The sequence below is a fragment of the Nicotiana attenuata genome, chromosome 4 (assembly GCF_001879085.1).
Source record: "Nicotiana attenuata strain UT chromosome 4, NIATTr2, whole genome shotgun sequence".
Lineage (NCBI taxonomy): Eukaryota > Viridiplantae > Streptophyta > Magnoliopsida > Solanales > Solanaceae > Nicotiana > Nicotiana attenuata.
In genome coordinates, this window is record NC_031992.1 from 1,302,321 (window position 1) to 1,324,732 (window position 22,412).

Sequence of the window (22,412 nt, forward strand, 5' to 3'; positions counted from 1 at the left end):
TTTGTATAATTGTGTGATCCACATCCACATTTAATAGTTTAATTGTTATAGAAAATATATTTTATTTATTAATTATGTAATCAACATATATTTCTATTAAAGATTTATATTTTTAACGTTAAATATGATATTCCATGCTACATTGCTAAGACATGGCACAACCAACTTTTTCTATTTTGAATAATAGAGACTCAGTTCATTTTCTATTCTTTTAGTATATTTTTCAGACTCGAGTAAATCATTTCGCGAATATTTTTTTTTAACTTGTCATCTTTTATTTATTGTTGATAAATACTTCGCCCAATCTAAATTCATCTCTTACGCGAATCTTAAATTTAGAGAGTAGATCTTAAGTCCAACATATCACAAGATCTCTACCAATTATTAAAAGCAATATCCTAATTGAATTAACTATTAAGAATGGTCCCACCTAAATGGTAGGACCAAAATTCCCAGCAGAATCTATAACGGCGCTAACGCGTTTCTCGAGCATTCTTATTTTGTTTTCTTACAATATTTAATTATCTCGTATTTACTTTGACTAATTATACATATCGAGTAACTCTGTCTATTATCACTTAAACAGGTAGAAAAATAATCTTCTAATTTATATTATTATAAAAGCGTGAATACGATGATGGACGACCAAAATAGCCCTAAAATATAACTATACTATTGGATATAATAGTAATATTATTATTTTCCTTTTGTTTTGAATTTAGTTTGATTTAGGAGAAAGAGCGTGTTTAGGAATTCTATTCAAATTGGTTTATGATTTCCAATTAACTTTTTCATCTTTTAGTTTATATAGCGTTTGAATCGCCCATTATTAGGAGCAATGTAGCTTCAAAGGGTATAAAATACCGACTTTATGAGCGGACAAAGGAGAGAATTGAATGTAGGATTGAGAATTTAACTAAAGTTATAATAATGTCTAATTTATTTTCAAGAAGATAAAATTCCTAGGATATTAGGACCGAGGATTTAAATTAAAGTTTTTTTAATGTTTAATTTTAATTTTAATGAAGATAAAATACCTAGCGTATTAGCCGTGTTATTTATTTTTAAGGGAGAGAATGTACGAGTAGTCAATAAGCAACTTGTGCTGGTATAGCAATCATAGATAGAAGCAAAATATTGAGCGACAAAAATATATCGATTTTTAAATAACAATATTCGGATGAAGACGAAAAATACCTATTTGATTGTACCACACCTGTTACTATTAAATGAAGATTTTTTTTCCTTTGAATAACATTGTAAATGCAATCGATTTGTAGAGTTCCAAGGAAATCTTTTTGAAGTTGGGATTCAATTTTTTACTCCTACCGTCTCAAATTATCTATTGTGTTTCTCTTTTACACACCTCTTAAGAAATACTAATTAGGAGGAAGGTTGGACTATTTTATCCTTCTTTATGTTATAAGATATAATCTCTCTTCATTGAATATTTATTCTATTTATAAGTTATCTCCATTTTCAAGAACAATTATTATTAAGGGTAAACTGAAAAATATAATTTATTCTGTCCTGGACTTCTAAAATGCCAAATAATATGAGACAACTATTTTAAGAAAACACAACAGATAATTTGAGACGGAGGAAATAACTTTAATTAACCAGAAATAGAAACTCTAAAAGTTTCAAAGCAAAACCTTATTTCTGTTGGGACTCATTTCCTTTTGTTAAGTAACAACTAATTAAAACTTAAATTCCGAAGTCAAACTTTATTTCTGTTGGGGCTAACTTAAGCAACGAGTAACTAAACCCACTAAGTTCTTAAAGTAAAACCTTTTGGCGGTGGAATTTAAAATACACAATTTCTTTCCTTTTTCTATTTGTGTTGTACTTCTTTCACGGGTCATATATTTATTTGCTTGATCTAAACATTCAATACGAATAAGTTCTAACCTAATTTTATATTGGTATTTTATTACCGAATTACTTCATTATATTTTCTTATGTGGGTCTTCTCTTTGAATGCTAATATCTGGTACACCATATTCTAAAACTGGCGCAAAATGAAATATCTTATCATAAAAATATTTCTCTTAGTAATATTTTTCCTATCTACGTTTTGCAATAGTTTTAGGGGTTACACGTGCAAGGCACGTGACATAGAGACTAGTCTTTATTGAAATCTGAATCTAAGACCTCGTCATCCTCCACTGTTACTACATTGACGACTATATTACACCTAGTTGTGTCAATAGATATTCGAAAATTGACTAAATCGACCGAACCGTACCGTATCGTACTGATTTTTAGGTTTCTTTTTAAGAAACCGTAAGTTTTTATATAAATCTATAACCGCACGGATAATTAGGGTATGTTTTTTATTTTATAAAAATAAATCAAAAAAATACTGAATCGTACCGAATAAATTTTATATGTGAAAAATATATTTATCTAGTAAGTTTACAAATAATAATGGTAAAAATTGCACGGGGCACCCTATTTGGTCGCCCCCATTTAACCTATACCCATTTTTTTTTAAAGTTTTAACTTGTACTCACTTTTTAAACAACTTCAACCATTTTTCTCCTCCTCCTCCTCCTTCTCCTCCTTCGTTTTCTTCTTCTTCTTCCTCTTCTTCTTCTTTCTTCTGCTGATGTTGGTGCTGCTATGAAACTTCAGTTCATGGGATGATTGCCATAAGTATGTTTATCAGATTATTTAAAAACAAATTATAAATAATTACGTAAGTTAGTAGACAATAATTTGTGAATATTTCCACGTACGGGGAGTTTTAAGGTCACACTTAGTGATTCTTTTCATGATAATTCTGTTCTTTTCACGTTTATTGTTTCCAAATTTTATAATTTAGATACTGTTGGCAATCTGATTATTTTATAGTAGTAATACACTATGAAAGAATAAGGTGATTATTTATCTAGTATGTTAGAAAGCTTTTTCAAAAACTTCAGCTTATATAGTGCTGAAGTTTTTACAAATGAACTAAATAACTTCAGCATCTTCTGCTGAAGTTTTTGAAATAGTTTTATGACAAAACTAATGAATCCAGGACAAAAAAACTTCAGTTTATTTAGTGCTGAAGTTTTTACAAATGAACTAAATAACTTCAGCATCTTCTGCTGAAGTTTTTGAAAAAGCTTTATGACAAAACTAATGAATCCAGGACAAAAAAAACTTCAGCTTATTTAGTGCTGAAGTTTTTACAAATGAACTAAATAACTTCATCATCTTCTGTTGAAGTTTTTGAAAAAGCTTTATGACAAAACTAATGAATCCAGGACAAAAAAACTTTAGCTTATTTAGTGCTGAAGTTTTTACAAATGAACTAAATAACTTTAGCATCACAAAACTTCAGCTACTAGAATGCTTAAGTTCAGCAATTACAAATAAAAACTTCAGCAAATAGAGAACAAAACTTCAGCACTAGAACAAAATCTTCAGCACACTTGGTTCAACAATTTTTGCTACTTCAGACCCGTCTACTAGAATGCTGAAGTTTGCGTGATTGTCTTTGCTACTTCAGGCCTGTATGCTGAAGTTAAGCGAAAAGGTGGGTACGCTTGCAATTTTTTTTGCAAAGCGGGTACAAGTTAAAACGTGACCCAAAAAGTGGGTATAGATGCAAATGCCCCATAATAACGCATTAAGTTTTTCTTTGGGCCTTGGAATTATGAAAACTATTACAAGCCAACAAGTAATTAAACTCAAAATACTAATTTCTAAAACCTATTATGCTACTTATACTTAAGCTAAGTTATTTCAAAAATCTTTATTAGCAAGATACAAATTATTATAGCGATTACGAGTAGCAAAGTACAATGTATTGAATATGTTTTCTATCATATAATTTAGATTTATCTTTTTGAATATTTAATCTTCTATAAAGTTTATTCTTGAGTGCTAGCTTGGTTAATATCTTTCTACTTGTGTGATTTATATTTTTTTTTTGCCTTTGGTTGGTTTCTTTTACGTTGTTGTAGAATAGTTGATGGATATATACTCTAGTTATCTTTTATTTTTTTTAATTATCACCCTTTAAATAGTAAAAATACTAAAGAATTTTGCTAAGTCCTATAAAAGAACGTATGTTATTGCATTCTACTTCTATTGGTAAATTTTACATGATATTTAAAAAAATACCGAAAATTAACCGAACCTTACCGATACCGAAGAGAAACCGACATGATTGGTACGATTTCGAAAAGTCAAATTTTGATTATACATAATAGAATAACCGAAAAATTGATATGATATAAATTTTATAAAATAATCGGTCGAACCGAACCATTGACACCCCTATTTACATCTCTCGGTGCCATACTACTATGTATTATTATTATTATTATTGTTAGTACCACTGTATCAATAAACCAAACATATTCATCTGTATAATCCAAAAAAGTCCGAAACAAATCAGTTTGTCGCAACCGTTGTCGGTAACTGGGGAAAAATGGACCAAACGAGAAGGTTAAATGAGTCATTTCACGTCCTCTTCCCTCACCCAAACGTTTAAATGCTAGTTTGCCATTGAGAGCGACCTGCAACTATAATCAAAGATTGAGCTTTAATGCCCACTTCCCCATCTTTTACTTTTAAAAAATTCCCCCCTTCAAATTCAATTCATATCCAAAAAGGCCCACATTGAAAAAAAAAAGATTATTTCTTTTTGATGTGTTTTTTTTGGTGGGTGGGTGGTGAAAAATGGTCACCGCTAAATCTGGCGCTGAATGAGGAGCTGGAATTTTTTTGCTGAATTTAGGAATTTCTTGAGATTTTTATGATATTTTACTTTGTTTGTTCATATAGTTCTAGAAAATGACAGATGTTTAGTACCCATTTTTAGTTCAATGTTTGTTTTAAGCTTGGTTTAATTTTGGCAAATTATTATAATTAATAAAAAATTGGGATCTTTTTTGGGTATTTTGGACTTACCTTTTACTTCTTTTGTTCATATGGGTATAGAAGATACTACCAAATATTTAGGACCCATTTTTGGTTCAATGTAATTGTTAATAATATTTTTGTCCCATTTTTCTTTCTTTATATATATTTGTTTGGTTGTCTTTATTATATTTGCAGATCTATGAATTTGAAAGCTTCATTCTTTTTCTAATTTTTTTTGCATCTTTTTTTCTCTTTCTTAGTGTTAGGTTTCGACTTTTCTAGACAAGAGGGAATTAACCCTCTTTGTTCCTCTCTCTTCTGAGCTCCAAAATCTTTCTCTTTTTTCAATTACATTTTGTGTTTTTCTTTAACTGTTCTGTTCATTGTAGCTGAAATTTGAGGTGGGGTTTTGTTGCTTTTAAAAATTCTGCATTTGTTTGTGAGTAATTAGCCCAAAAAGCCTATGAAGAAAAGAATGGTTTGCTTTTCTTGCATGAGTTTTAATCGTAAAGATGTCAGAGATTATGATGATGACATGGCTTCAAGATCCATTAAATCTTCAGGTTTTTGCTGCTTATTTTCCTTTTATGTTATACAATGTGGGAATTACTGTTATGGTATTATTTCTGTATTTTGTGGCTATCACACAATGTGGTTTATATATGTTAAAAATCTGTCCTTTTATTGATGTTTGCAGTGGATAAGGGTTATTTTCAGTTTATGTTGTTAATATTGTAGTTGCATTTGGGAGTTGTGGAATTTGATCATTTGGTTCTTTTTTAATTTTGTTGAATTGTGGGTTTTATTGATGTTTAGGGAAAGGTAGAAAAGGAGGTTCTTTAGGAGGGAAAGGTGGGGAAAGCAATAACCAGAAGGGCAATGTGGCGCGCAGTTTCACATTCAAAGAACTTGCATTAGCAACTCAGAATTTCAGGGAAACTAATCTTATTGGCGAAGGCGGTTTTGGAAGTGTGTACAAGGGCCGTCTAGAATCAGGCCTGGCAAGTTTTCTACTTCCGCAAACACATTGGCTTTTGATCTTCATATGTGTTTCTAACTTTCTATTCGTTTGAAAGGGTTTATTATCTCTCTGTGTTATCTGAAAGAAAATAAGGGAGGAACATGTTTTACATAGATGGAAATTTGAATACTATGTCCTTATTGTTTGACTATCTTATCCGGTAGAAGATGACCGCCAATTGTTCTTTTTGTGAACAGATTGTTGCAATCAAACAACTTAATCTTGACGGCCTTCAAGGAAACCAGGAGTTCATTGTGGAGGTCCTGATGTTGAGTTTACTACATCACAAAAATCTCGTCAACTTAATTGGATACTGCACTGATGGAGACCAGAGGCTCTTGGTTTATGAGTTCATGCTGATGGGTAGCCTGGAGAATCATCTTTTTGGTAATTTAATTTCTTTCCACAAATATTGTCTTTTGAAATGTTTAGTTTTCTGCTTTATTTACCTGAGTTTTGTGAGCCAAGTTGTTTACTTCAAAGATGTTGAATCACAAATCTTGATCCTCATGGCAAATAAGGGCAGCCGGTGCACTAAGCTCCCGCTGTGCGCCGAATCCGCGGAAAGGGCGGACCACAAGGGTCTATTGTACGCTTACCCTACATTTCTGCAAGAGGATGTTTCCACGACTTGAACCCGTGACTACCTGGTCACATGGCAGCAACTTTACCAGTTACGCCATGGCTCCCCTTCTTGATCCTCATGGCAAATGACTTTTTAAAAAGAATGTCATATTTTCAACTTAATTCTAGTGCAGCTACGGCTATATTACAAGACATTAGCTTTTGCTCTCAAAAGATGTCGATTGTGAAATTCAGATTACTTTTCCTATAGCTCCTGGATTGTTTTCATTGGTAATTGTAGTTGAAAGTGCCAAACAAGCTCATGTCGTACCTGTGTGCTTGTATTAGTATGCTGTTATGAGTAACAGATAATTGTTTTATACTACTAATTTCCTTGTAACCAAGTACTACGTTATCTTGCTTAACGGTGCTGCACTCTGAACAGTATGTTACTATTGATATTGTAGATTTGGAACCAGGAAAGAAGCCACTGAGTTGGAGCACAAGACTAAAGATTGCTGCTGGTGCAGCTCATGGACTCGAGTATCTTCATTGTGAAGCAAATCCACCTGTCATTTACCGTGATTTGAAATCTTCAAACATATTGTTGGACAATGATTTCAATCCAAAACTGTCAGATTTTGGACTTGCAAAGTTGGGACCTGTTGGCGAAAACACCCATGTTTCAACGCGAGTGATGGGAACCTATGGATACTGTGCCCCTGAATATGCAATGAGTGGAAAATTGACTCTGAAATCAGACATCTATAGCTTAGGTGTTGTGCTGTTGGAGCTAATAACAGGCCGAAAGGCTTATGATAGTTCTAGAAAGTCAGGAGAACAGAACCTTGTTGTTTGGGTGAGTTTATATTATCTAATGTGCCTGCATATTACTATCCGTCAATTTATTTCATATATTTGAACTAAGTAGTTGCACGTCTTACAAACCAATGTTGTCACTTTTGTTCCAAAATTTACATGTTGAGCTTGTCAGTAGATTGGATCACAACCTGATTCCAGTCTACTTGTTGATTACAGTAATCAGATAAGAATTTAAGCAAAGTAGGACATGTTGACAATTTTTAAGATAGGTTGCATCTTGGATCGCATTCTTTTTGAGCTTGCGGCCAATCCTCCCATTGAAAATCTTTTATCATGTATACTGGAAGCAAATATTAACTAGTATCAAATTGCTGACCTAAAAGTAAAGATGTTTTTTTTTCTCTCTACGTGCTCCATCTAGGATACTTGATCTGAGAAATTTTTCACTTGGTTGCAGTCTCGTCCCTTCCTAAAGGACCGGAGGAAATTTGTTCATATGGTTGACCCTTTGTTGTATGGTCAGTTCTCTGTTCGCTCTTTGCACCATGCAGTTGCAATTACTGCAATGTGTATTCAAGAACAAGCCAATTTTCGCCCCATCATCAGTGATATTGTTGTCGCACTTGACTATCTTGTCTCACAAGCAGAAAGCTCTGATTCGCAAGGAGGTGGTTCACATCCTGGAAAGCAAACATATCATCAAAATGAGAATTAAACATTAGTTCAAGAAAGCAAACTTTCTGGAAACAGATCTGCTCCATGTTAAAGCTTGTTCACATCAAATTGCTAAAGTTCATGACATCAGCCGCTGATAATGTGTGATTGGATGTCATATTAGAGGAGAGGAGGAGACAGAAAAAGACGACAGTCAATCCTTTTGGCTTTTGAGGAGTATGAGGTAAGAAGATATCTCGAACGCATTACACTTCCACTGATTATGATGAAATGTAAAGAAGATGATGCACAGGTTGTTAACAAAATACTGTTGTTAGGATTTGTTCAGAGCGAGCCAAGGTTAATATATGTCTGACCATTTTAGTGTAGTAATTGTTGTATTTGCTAAAGGTAGGTTGATGGAGATAATTTAGAGACATTCTTTTATGCTTCTCTGTTTGGTTTGTGCGGGTTGAGGAAGGTTTCATTTCTTCTAATCTTTGTTTATTATAAGCACTATGATGTTTCGACACATAAATATATACGTGATATCGCCTTTTAGGATGGCATATGAATATGTAATATTTCTCTATCTACACAAGGTAGATGTAAGGTCTGCGTACACACTATTATGGGACCGTATTGTGTTTGTTGTTGTATATCAATATGTAATATTGATGTCTTGAAGTACAGTTTCAGTTGCAGACTGGAAATTGTCTTGAAGTACCTTTGTCAAGAATGAGTCATTGTTTCCCACTATTTATGATGTTTTTCACACAAAAAACACATGTATATTGTCAGGTATACATGTCGGGTTGAGATCCTATATATTATTTTCCATTTAACTACTCAATAATGTCACCTCATTTCAAAATAAGGATTTATTTCTCCCTCTTTCTTAGTTTCATATTGGACTAATGATAATGAACGAAAATCAATCTTTTAGTAGACATATATAAGTAATTTACTGTATATGCAATTCTTAGTGGGCGTTTGGACATAAGAATTGTAAAATTCCAAAATAAGGTGAAAATGGTATTTGAAATTTAGAATTGTCTTTGGACATGAATATAATTTTGGGTTATTTTTTAAGTTTTATGAGTGATTAGAGGGAAAATTTTGAAAAACAGCTTTTTGGAGTTTTTCAAATTTTCGAAAATTTCTAAAATGCATCTTCAAGCGAAAATTGAAAATTTTATGAACAAACACTGATTCCGGAAAAAAGTGAATTTTTTTTGGAAAAAAAGGAAAAAGTTTCTTATATCCAAACGTGCTCTTAGTGGTTTACATAAAAATAAAAAATAATAAAAAAATAAAAAAACTACCATGGAGTTTGGTTAAAGATGATGTCACACAGCGTTCCAGACGAGTTTTGAAGTGTGTTAGAAAGAATAAAGCATATGAAAAAGCTGGATTTTTGCTCAAATTAATAATAAGGAATTAAGGATTAAGTTTAGGTTTGAGTTTAATTAATCCAGCTGTGTCCAAATTAAAAAAGTGATACATCTCATTTAGTCCATAGTTTTACAGGATCAACCTATTCACATTTCTCTTCTCTCATTGAAGACTTTTTTCCATCTTTTTCTACTTGATTAATATTTGTTTTCTCAAATATCTATCTTTGTTTGAGCAGTTCAATTTCCATTAGTTGAATTAAATAGTTATTATTGTTCTCTTAGTGTTCCACGTTTTGTTTTTAGTATATAATACTCCCTCTGTCTCATATTATATGTCGTGTTTCTCTTTTACACACCCCTTAAGAAATATTAATTAGGAAAGGGATTGGATTATTCTACCCTTATTTATGTCTTAAAATAAAATCTCTTTATTGAATATTTATTCTATTTATGTATTATCTCCATATTCAAGAACAATTATTACTAAGAGTAATAAAGGAAAAAACAATTAATTTTGTCTTGAACTTCTAAAATGACAAATAATTCGAGACCACTATTTTTAATAATCACGACTATTAATATGAAACGGAGGGAGTACTTGTTTTAGTATAAATTGCATTATTCTTACCATAAGTCAAATTATTGGAAAAATAACCCTTTTTTGTGACATGTCTGTCCGAGAAGAAGGATTATAAAAATCAGAAAATAGAAAAAACAAACTTTATTAAACTAATGCTTTTAACTCTTTTGATTTCATTCCATCTTCTTGTTTTTTGTTGAATAATATGAGAACCGCCAAATGATTGCGTCATTGATTACATTATACAAATTTCGAGAGACTTTGAAAATTTGCAATTTTAGCCCCCAAAAATGTTCAATTTGTTTCTTAATGTTGACAACTTCTTCCTTTCTCTCGAGCAGTTGTGAAAAAGTCTTGTAAGAATAGTTTAGCTTTTCTTTGTATGTTTGGGATTTGGATTGGAAGTCTATGTACCCTCTTTTTAAAGGAAAAAATGCACTGTATAATCATAAAATAATAGCCGAAAAAATATATAAAATTTATATATATATATATATATATTCTGTATATTATATACAAAAATTATACAAATTTTATACATTTTTCGACTATCAGATGTAAACAATTTTTAGCGCGGGTGAAAAGTGAATACCCCTTTTTAAATCGAAATACTTGTTTTTTTGAAAAGTAATTCAATTCTTTTTTAAAAGGAGATGGCAAAAAACATGTGATAGAATAGATTAAATTTTTTTTATAGGTCAACTCTTTGTTTTTAGTCATTATTACATTCCAAATTAGCTAAGACAATTTAAGCGTTATTCAAATTAATTAGACATTGCTATGATTTGGTAAGCATTTTAAACATGATAGAATAAACCTTAATTTGTAAATTACTATTTTCGATCCATTTTAAATGACTCTTTAGCTAAACAAATTTGGTTAAAAAAAAGTGTCACTTTTAGGACTCCATGTAGGCATTAATTATTATTTTTCAGATTTGCTTTTGCTCAAATAATACAATCTTTTAAAAAATCTCTCAACATTTATTAGGAGATATGGATGATAATTTAGTGATTATAATTCTTATAATTAATTTTGTTTGATGATTTTTTGAACGGGTATGCCACAATTTTAAAACACGTTTAAAAAAGGCATGCGGTCAAAAGCTCGATTTTATTTATTACTACCTCCGGTCCAAAATAAGTGATTTTTTGGCCTTTTTCTTGTGGTCCAAAATAAGTAATTTTTCCAGATTTCAAGAATGAATTAATTATTTTTTTCCTACATTGTCCTTGAAGTAAATGGTGTTGGAATATGTGTTAGGAGTGTTTATGTGAGATAGTAAAAGTTAATATGGTCCATTCCATTGCTAATTAATGCTAACAGGTGAATTTCTTAATTTGTGTGAAAACATCTAAAAAATCACTTATTTTGGACCGGAGGGAGTAACAAAAACTAAAAGGTACTTTTTCCTGAGTTCTTCGTATAAATTCTCTCTATATATATATATATAGTGAACGTATTCATATAAAGTCTTCGTCTTTACATTTAACAAATATCTTGTACCCCATATTTTGGGTAAGGGACAACAAATTCTGCCATAAATGTGAATAGTTGGAAGAGTAGACTTTGTGGTGTGACACTGACTTGGTCCAGAGTAGAGTACCCGTTGAAAATGAAAACTAATTTAAGTCCCAATAGACTCAGTCTAATTAACTTATAACCAACTTCTCCTCTTTACACTATCTCTTTCATTGGCCATATATATTATTGCTTCGTTTACACTATGAAAACATTAAGTAATCATGGTGTTGACCCTATATTTCTCCATTCAAGAACATATTCACATTTTGGAAAAGAAACATGCATTAATTCTTGAAAGAGCAAATTAAAACAAAAGAGTCAAGTAGTACAATATTTTACTAAGAATTCAAAGAAAAGAAGATAATGATTGATCTATTCAAGGGCTTGAAATTTGAGAATATTGTAGCTAGCTAGGTACAAGCATTATAAAATTATGTACCAGAAGAACAAGGAGAATAAAATTAACTAATTAAAATGCAACTTCATTCTTTTATACATAGTCAAGTTTTTTTTTTTTTTTTTTAAAAACTTTATTTACCAAGTAATATTTACATAGCATTTCTCTCTTTAGCCTGATCTGGACATCAGTCCCAGATTCAGCTTAGCTTCTCATTCTTGTTCCTTCTAACTACTATACTAGTTTTACACATCCATATGAACAATAGGGTAGTAGTTTAACTCTAATAATCTTTCCTTCAGTCTATGTTTCGTGCCCCCTCGACAGTGGACTTCTTGAACTAGTTGTCTAGTAATTGCTTCAGCACTCCTCTGTCATGCTTGAAATATTTGTGCATTCCTTTCTTGCCATATGTAGTATATGCTCCCAGCTAGTACCATTCTGTATACTTCTGCTGTACGACTCTTCCCTTTGTATTGTCTTTCAGCCCATTCTAGTTCTTGTCCCCAAGCCATCACCTGCCTCTTTATTCCTTGCCATTCTAGCATTGCTGCCCATACTTGTGCTGAAAATGAACATTTAAAGAATAAATGGTCAATAGTTTCTTCTTCACTGTTACATGGTGCACAAGATGTATCCTCCAGGAAGCCCCATCTCCCTAATCTTTCTCTTGTTAATAATCTTCTGTGACCAGCCAGGTATAATGTGAATGTCCATTTAGGTAGCCCAGCATTATTACATGTCATCCTCCTCCATGATACCTTTGTGAAGTCTCCTCTAAGCTTCGAGTACATAGCCTTGATTGAGAATTTGTCCATTTGCAGCACCTCTTCTTCTGAGTACCCTGCTTTCTCAAAGTGTTTCTTTGCTTTAATTATTTTTTGGACTACCCATGATGCTTGTTTTGGTTGATCACCCCAAGTAATGTATCTCTTATAGTATAGCTGGACCCATTGTATCCACATTTTATCTTTCTTCTTACTTAGACTCCACAACAGCTTGCATATGGCTGCTTTATTCCATATGCCTATGTCCAGTATGTTCAATTCCCCTGCTGCTTTTGGCCAACATAGTCTATCCCAAGCTAATAATGCTTTTTTTGTGACCTCCAGTCCATAAAAACCTTCTGCATATACTTTCTATCAATTGTATCCACATTTTATCTTTACAGGTAACTGTTCATGAAAAGTAAAATCAATAATTTGAAAAATAAGATAAGTTACCTTATTGAACATGTTAAAATTTGATGACAATGCAGGTAAGTAAATCTTAAATGTAAAGGTAATTATGAGATGAAGATTGATGAAGCTTTTCCTCTCTCTGCATTTTCTCCCTTAAATGTTACTTCCTCTATTCGATTTAAATGTCTTTGTCACGATTCGGATTTTTTACCCTCGGGAGTCGTGATGGCGCCTACTAGTGAAAGCTAGGCAAGCCGACCAATTGAATTATTTACCTTGTTTCAATTTTTTTTATTCCATTAATAATTAAGAACCAACATTTAACAAACAACAGATTTTAATAAGCGGAAGGCTGAATTGCAATGTCTTAATAATACTACCAATACCAATCCATAACAAATCTACCCAAGACTGGTGTCACAACTTCACAGACGGTCTAGGAGTACTACAAATAAAGGTCTGAAGAAAAGTAATACAATACTGTCTCTGAAAATAAATGAAAGAAACAGGATAAAAAGATAGAAAGAGACGCCAAGGACTGCAGACGCCTGCAGGACTACCTCGGGTCGCCTGATGGACAAGAAGCGACAATCTCACTGCGGTCCGAAAGCTATAGCACCGAGATCTGTACAAAAGAGTGCAGAGTGTAGTATCAGCACAACCGACCCCATGTGCTGGTAAGTGCCTAGCCTAACCTCGGCGAAGTAGTGACGAGGCTAGGACCCGACTACCAAATAAACCTGTGCAGTTAAATCATTTACAACGGAAAAGTAGAAGCAGAAATGTACAGTTAAGGATGGGAGGGGGAAACATGCTGCGGGGGAAACATCAAATGATAACAGGAGAACAACAGGTAAATATAAAGAACACCATAACTCAATTTTCAATAAGAATCAGAAATCAAACAAATGCACGGCATCACCCTTCGTGCTTTTACTCTTGTCGTCACCATAAATATCAATATAATCGACACGGAATTGTACATCGTGCGGCACGGCATCACCCTTCGTGCTTTTACACTCTTCCTCACAAAATTATACACGGCATCACCCTTCGTGCTTTAACACTCTCTTACCAAAACAATACACGGCGTCACCCTTCGTGCTTTAACACTCTCTCACCAAAACAATGCACGGCATCACCCTTCGTGCTTTAACACTCTTCCTCACCCAAGCAACAATCACAAAGCAATAAGGGCAAGGAGATTAACAAATTCACAATTAAATCCCGGCAAGGGAACAATAGTACAACAATCATATCCCGACAAGGGAAAACAAGATCAAAAAAATAACATCCCGGCAAGGGAGATAACATTAACAACAATATCCCGGCAAGGGAGACAACATCATAATCCTCTTCTCTTTTTCACATTTACTTCTCAACTCGATTCACAATTTGAGCCAATGCTCTATAAGGTTCAATTACCAATTATACTTCCACAATTCACTTTACAACTTGAGCCAACGCTCTTCAATGTTCAATTACCGATATTCTTTCCTCAAGCCTTGCTCAATAATAGCAATCATCACATTAAGCATGAACAATACAAACGGAGTCACATAAATCATAACATAAGACTCACGGGCATGCTTGACACCAACGTATAGATACTCGTCGCCATGCCTATACGTCGTACTCAATGAATAACACATAGCAAATAGGACACAACTCCTAATCCCTCAAGCTAAGGTTAGACCAAACACTTACCTCGAGCTACGAACTCAATTCAAGCCTCAACTACCGCTTTACCTCTTGATTCCACCACCAATTCGCTTGTATCTAGCCACAAGTTACTTAACTATATCAATAAATGCTAAATGAATCAATTCTAATGCATGAAATTAGGTTTTATAAAGTTTTCCCCAAAAAGTCAAAAATAGACCCCGGGCCCGCTTGGTCCAGCCCAAAATTCGGACCAAAACCCGATTACCCATTCACCCCCGAGCCCGGATATATAATTGGTCTTGGAATCCGACCTCAATTTGAGTTCTAAATCCCCAAATCTCAATATTCTTAGGTTTTACCCAAAATTCCCAATTCCATCATGAAAACCCTAGATTCTAGGATGAAACCTTGTAAAAAGAAGTTAAGAAGTGAAAGAAATGAATTTAAAATCACTTATTTGTGTTTTGGGGAAAGAAAGGGTGCTTGAAAAATCGCCCTTTATGTTTTAGGTTTCTGAAAATGGTAAAATAACTGAAGAGTCCCGTTTATATACTCCTCTCAGACCCTCACCGCGGACCGCACAAAAATGGGATTGCGGTCGCGGAGCTCCACCGCGGACCGCAAGAAATCGAGCGCGGACGCAAAGGTAAGGCCTTGCCCCACCGCGGACCGCATAATCCCCTCCGCGATCGCGAAGTCCCCACCGCGGCCGCAAGAAACCACTGCGGACCGCATGGTCTGGTTCAGAGATCTGCAACTTCTCTGAACCTGCAACAACTATGTTCTAAGTCTAAATTCACTCTGTGGCCTATCCAAAACTCACCCGAGCCCTCGGGCTCCAAACCAAACATGCACACCAACCCAAAAACATCATACGGACTTGCACGTGCAATCAAATCACCAAAATAACATCAATAACTATGAATTAATCCTCAAACCTCATCATTTTTCTCAAGAACACTTAAAGTTCATTATTTCTCAACCGGGCGTCCAAATCACGTCAAATAAACTCCATTTTTCACCAAATTTCACAGTTATCATTTAAATACTAAAATAAGTTTGTACGGGCTTCGAGGTAAGGTAAAAGGAGGTTTTTAAGGCCTTGGCACACAGAATTTACTTATAAACCAAGTGATGACCTTTTGGGTCATCACAGTCTTATTCTTTTAGTTCATTTAAAAAAGGACGTTGCTTTCTAATATTTAGAAATTCTTTAATTTTAATATTCTTATTTTATCATTAATGACACTCCCTTATAGGAATGAATGATCTTGTTAATAATTTAAAATATAATTTGGTATATTATGCGCATCTTTGTTAAATGATACAATGGCAATAGAGTCATTTCATAAGCATTAAATATTATTAGTTGTATAATCCATTAGTTAGTTGTATATAGTAGCGTATGCACGAAAGGGAGTTCAGTTGATTGAATAAGAAATCAAGCTCTTTCTTCTTCTCTCTTTCTTCTTCGTCTCCTCTCTCTCTCTCTCTCTCTCTCTCTCTCTCTCTCTCTCTCTCTCTCTCTGTCTCTCTCTTTGTCTCTCTCTCTCTAACAGTCTACTTCTTTTTCTTGATCAAGAGTTCTTGATTAATAATATGGTATCAGAGCTTACAAGCTTGAATTCATAGCTTGTTGTCATCGATCTTGGAAAATCAGTCTTTATTTCTGCTAATTCTACTCAAATTCGAAATAATCGAGTGAAAATGGGGTCAATTGGAGAGCAATTAGGGCAAACAACTGGAACTTCGACTATAGGAGATCGATTGAATCAGAATTCTGGAACTCCGTTTGCAGGAATCGATTATAATCATCCGTTGTTTCTGTCGCCAACTGATATGAGTGAAATTCAAATAATCTCATTTCAATTGACAGGTATGGAGAACTACTCTATCTGGAATCATTCTACACGTGTTGCATTATTGAGTAGGAACAAACTAGGTATGATAGATGGAACACGCAAAAAAGAGAATTCCCAGACACTATGTGGAATCACTGGGAGAGGATTAATGTGATAGTTTTATCTTGGATAATGAACTCGGTTTCAAATAATTTACTAGGTGGAATCATGTATGCATCTAGTGCTCAAGCCGTTTGGGATGATCTGTCAGAAAGATTTAATAAAGTTGACGACTCAAGAACTTTTAATCTGCACAAAGATATTGCAACACTGAGTCAGGGGACTACATCTATATCGATTTATTTTTCAAAACTCAAAGATCTATGGAAGGAATTTGAGGCCCTAGTTCCTGCTCCTGGTTGTGATTGTCCAAAGTCTAAAGACTTTGTAGTGTATATGCAGAAACTGAAACTATATCAGTTTGTGATGGGCCTTAATGACTCATATGCACAAGCTAGAAGTCAAATATTGATGAGGAGTCCTACTCCTATAGTGAATCAAGTCTATGCCTTAATAGTAAGTGATGAAAGGTAGAAGTCAGTAGCAGCAACTACAGGAATTCTAGATGCTAACCCTGCTTTGACTTCAACAAACTATGAAGTTGCAACGTACACAAGAACATAAGGAAATCAACATTAGAAGTTCAAGCAAAATACAATGTGCAATGTGATTTCTGCAAGATGAAGGGGCATAGCAAAAAAAATTGCTTTAAGATTGTAGGATATCCTCCAGATTTTAAACCAAAAAGGAGAGGAAATGTGGGAAACAATAATGCAGCCTATAATGTAGATGTACTCACAGACAATAATTCAATCCCTACATTTAATTATGGACAGAATACAAATATTTTGATCATACAGTTGGCTCGGCCGAACGTAATCATCGATCTAGATAGAAGGGTCATTCACTCCTTATTCTTTGAGAGGTTGCTTGCGACGGTAGCATTAGCTACACAATCAAGGCAGGTCGAACAGAGTCAGTCCTAGGGTGAAGATCATCGGATGGAAAAATGGATTGAGCTAGCTAATCACTTGATGACCCGGTGGAGAATGGGAACAGAGAGTCGCTCCCATAAATGAATGGATGGGACTCCTTTTGTTATTGGGATAGGTGAATTCTTATAGATCCATCCCCCGAGGGAACTAGACATGATAATTTTCAATCATCCAGCTCGAGCAAGAATAAAAAGAACCAAATGAATCCATATATATATATATATATATATATATATAGTACCTGTATTTATACATACACATATATGATATAGGAATGGTTCAATGTAAGAAAAATTTGGCTGAATTCTTTTTTACGGAGTTGCAACTATCCATTACAAAACAAAGAATTTTGTTCTTACAAGTAAATACTCAAGACCCAAGTAGGCTTACAAATTAGATCAAGATATGATCAAGTGCTTTCTAGGTCGTCTCAGACCCTCTAATTGGTATTTATCTCCAAAATATTTGGAGATACACATACAAGGTTTGCTTGTTACTAATATAGTCTAGCCTCTCTTCATCTTTAGATCCCTTGCTTCACTTCGATAGTAGTATTAACCGTGTCAATGCAGAGGAAATGAATACATTTACATACTATTTAATCTTATAATTGAACTAGATAAAACGGAATGGAAGAAATTTGGGACAAACCTTCAGGCTCACAAAGTCAGGTTATTGACATCCAAGAGAATACAGGTCAACCGACAAACTATGCTCTCACAAAGGAGCAGTATGATCAGCTTCTATAGATTCTTAACAAAAGCTCTATCACAGCTCCAACCTCTGCAGCCAATCTAGCAGGTACTGATATTTATAGGGCAATGCTAGTGTCTAAATCATCTCACGAATGGATCATAGATACAGGGTGTGAGCACGTGATTTTTTCCCTATAGGAATTACTCCCAGAAAATATAAGAAAATAATTCTTTCCATTTTTTGCAATTTTATAGGATTTTGTGGAAATTTGTGCTAAATGTTTGCATTTCTGTGCATGTTTACTTTTGTTAAAAATCATGAAAATGTAAAAAAATACCATGCATTGCATTGAGATTTTGTTTTAGGATTAATTTGTAAATTAGTGATTTTATTTAAAAATAAAAATCACAAAAATTGGCTTACTTTTGCATTTTTAGCTTTTTAATTTTAGATTAGCAATTTCCTCTTTTAATCTAGGAGTAATTAATTTTCGTAAGCATTGTACTAGATAATTAGCTTAATTTTACAAATTAATTTAATTTAGGAATTTAGTTTAGGTTTTTAATTAATTAAAGAAAGGAAAAGAAAAAAGGGGGAAAATAACAGAATTGGATACGGGGGAAGTGTGTGTTTAATTGTATTGGGTCAAAGCCCAAATTTTCAGTTAAATTTCACCCGGTTCGACCCAGCCCAATCCCTCCAAACCGGTCCAGCCCCGTCCCATGCTAAACGACCCCGTTTTGTGGCCATTCATCTCAGCCGTTGGATCATATCACCCCCACGTATATTAGTGTCCGAAATTAGTCCCCCCAGTCCAAACCCCCTCAGTTCCTATCTCTATCCCTAACCTCCAAACCCTAGAGACCCGCCGCCCCCAAAATCCCCATCATCTCCGCCGGCGGCGACGCCCTGGACCACTCCGATCCCTTCCAAATTTACACCTAACACTCCTCACTTCTTCCTCTTTCCAAATCCCTAACCCAATTCCTTCAAATCCCCACCAATCTCTTCCGATTTTAGATCTGAAGCACCAACCCCAAAAAACCCTAATTCCCTCAAACCCGCCCAAATCTTCACCACACAACCACCCTTCCCTTTCTTTTCCAAATCTATGAACCATTTCCGCTGAATCTTCCTTGAACCGGTAAAAATCCAAATCTTAAAGTAAAAAAGGGAGCACTGGTTCGTGCATGTTTGGTCCTCCGCGATTTCTTCCGTTTGTATAGTCCAAAACTCACCCCGAATGTTTGTTCTTGGCAAGAACAATCATTTGGGGTGAATTTTGAGATGTATCAAAGCCCGAGCGGACCCATATCAGATGGTGCCCTTGATTTCTCAATAGGTATAGCCTCATTTTTGTCTGTCTCGTTTTGGTAATTTAGTTCATGTTTAGATTTTAAAAGAAAAAGAAAAAAAAGGTGTTATCAATCTGTCCATTTTGCTGTTCTATTAGGCTTCTTGTTTTTCTATTTTCTTTCTTTGACCAGTCATAACTTTAATTAATCAATGTTTCTAAGTTCATTATTTTTGGGTTTAGTTAGTTAAGTTCATGATTGCTATTAATAAGTTTCTTTTGGGTTTGTTTAACCATTAGTTTGTAGCCATAATAGCCTTGTTCCTAATGTTCATTCCCTGTCATACCAAGTCGCCTATTGGGCTTCTGGTGAGCTAGACCTGGGCAGTAGAAGCCCACTCGTTTGGGCCCAAGTCAGGGAGTCAGATGGCCTGTATTGGTTTAGTATAGGAGGATAAATACAGGGGTGTCAGGGGTTAATTTGGGTATTTTGAAGCTTAGGAAATATTTTTCTGTTAGTATAGAAGTTTCTAGAGGATACGACAAGGCTTGTATGCCAAGAAATAAGGACAGCTCAGCTGTTCTGCAGGGTCTAAGATGTTGAAATAACAAATTTAAAGGGGTAGAAGGGGAATTAGCAAACCAGGCTAGGGCTGCCTTAGAAGTGCCTATATAAAGCCCGTTTTCTCCATTTATGGGGCAGAGATTGGAACCCCTAGAAAATACACCAAAGTTTCTGCATTATTGGAAAGAGCTAAATTGTTTTCGCCTCTGATTTTTTTTTTTTCTGAAAAAGAAACAAACCTACTCTGAAGTCCTTTCTCTGAATCTCTGATTCCAAGATGGATTGAGCTAAAGCTGTTTGTTGGCTGATCATTTGCTGCCTCTTTACTTGCTTGCTTCATTGAACTTCCTTTGTTTTCTCATCATTTTTCCTCTTGATCTCCAGGTATTTTTTTGGACTGTGATGACTGCTGAAGTGCAAAAGTGCTTTGATATATGTATTTGTAATGAGAATTTCAATGGATGAAACAAGGACTTTCAGCTCCTCTTACATGTATTTTTCTAGAATTACTATATTTATTTTTAGTTTGTTTTCTTTCAGTTTATTATGGCTATTATGGGATTTGTTGAATGGACAATAGTTCAGGGAGAATTGCATATATTAGGATCTAGACTAGTCTATTCTTCATAAACTGTTCAGTTTGTCGGATCAGTAGTTGATTTTTGTAATTTCTTTCGTATTTGAGATTGCTCTTGAATATCATATTGATGTTGGTTGCTGAATCTGCATAGTTTAGTCATTTAAAGTCAGCATTGATAGAGTGCTTTATTGATATGAGGGTTAGTATGTTTAATTAGTAGTTTTAAATCCATGTTCATGTTACTATTGTCTGTAGCAGGTGGTTAAATTCATGTTCATAATCTGGTGTTCATATCTAGTATTCTTGTTTCATGTTTTCTGTAATTCTTAAGAGCGATTGGGCCTAGCCTGGGCCTATATGAAGCAGCCTGCTGGAAAATGGGCTCTTCATGCTTGTTTTGCCCCCTTATCGCTCATTGGGCTCAATCCCGAGCCCTATTGCACCCATGCAGGTTTTAATTCATCAGTTTTTGTAATTGGTATAGTGAAAAGGGTTTCTCTAGTACTATATGGCCACTCATGTCCCAACGCTGGGTTTGGCATCACGCCTAGCTCTTTCTTGTGTTCTTTTTCTGAAAATCTTTAAATAATATTGGGCCTATCGCTGGCCCAAAATTCTCTCAAATGATTAAACACCTAGTGTTATCTAATGCGGGCTTACAACTAGTAGGTTTAGATTGAACCTTAATTTAGAATAGATCCGAACATCTTTAGACCTTTTACAAATAGATTGAGGTGTGCCATTTTAATCAAATCGCCCATGGCCCTAACGAATACCATAACTAGCTATTAAAAATGAACACTCGTAGAAAAGTCTTTAGGCGCGCGTTTAAAATACAATTGTGATTGTGTACACGTCCGCATGACATGATTACAATTTTAAAAACCAATTCGGAGTATGCGTTCGCACAACTTCAAACAAACTTTCTTAATAATAAAATGGTTTCTAATAGGCCGCTAATTAAATTTAGTTCATATAATCTGAGGTGTTCCATCCACAATTTAGTCATACATGGCCCTCATATTAATCTCACAACCTAGATACAAAAATGACAAATATTCGTAGTTGGCTTTAGGCACGCTTAATATACCATCGCGGTTGTGTACACGTTCGCGTGACATAATTACGATTCTAAAAACAAAACCGGAGTATGCGTTCGCGCAACTTTGGCTAAACTTTCTTAATAGTAATAAAGCGTTATTAATTGTGGACACGTACGCGTGACATGATTTTTGACGCTCCAAATAAATGGGTACACGTCCGCGTGACCTGTTTTAAATTTCTTAATTAAAAAGGCAAGTGCACATAGGTTCTAAAATGAGTAATTAAACAATTTGATTAAGCCAAGTATGATCAAAGCGACCGTGCTAAAACCACGGAACTTGGGAGTGCCTAACACCTTCTCCCGGGTTAACAGAATTCCTTACCCGGATTTCGTTGTTTTGTAGACATAAACAGAGTCAATCTCCTCGATTCGAGATTCTAAACTGGTGACTTGGGACACCATAAACTATCCCAAGTGGCGACTCTGATCTTAAATAATAATCATGTTTCGATTGTCACTTAAATTGGAAAAACTCCCTTATACCCCTTCCGGGGGGTAGGAAAAAGGAGGTGTGACACAGGGGCTACAAATCACATGGTCTCTGATATAAATCTACTGACCGAGAACATAGTAGTTGAGACAAGTAATCCAAAAAAGGTACTACTACCAAA

The 22,412-nt window shown here is 34.4% G+C and overlaps 2 protein-coding genes across 2 annotated transcripts; one reads left to right on the forward strand and one right to left on the reverse strand.

Annotated features, from left to right (window-relative positions):
• On the forward strand, positions 4,507 to 8,625 carry LOC109224800 (serine/threonine-protein kinase CDL1-like). The gene is made up of 5 exons (XM_019389330.1): positions 4,507 to 5,423; positions 5,677 to 5,861; positions 6,079 to 6,268; positions 6,913 to 7,304; positions 7,725 to 8,625. Exons 1-5 carry the CDS (start codon positions 5,324 to 5,326, stop codon positions 7,980 to 7,982), a joined length of 1,125 nt encoding a protein of 374 aa, XP_019244875.1. The 5' UTR covers positions 4,507 to 5,323; the 3' UTR covers positions 7,983 to 8,625.
• Positions 12,194 to 12,784, reverse strand: LOC109225027. Its single transcript, XM_019389618.1, has one exon. The coding sequence runs from the start codon at positions 12,782 to 12,784 to the stop codon at positions 12,194 to 12,196; it is 591 nt and encodes a 196-aa protein (XP_019245163.1).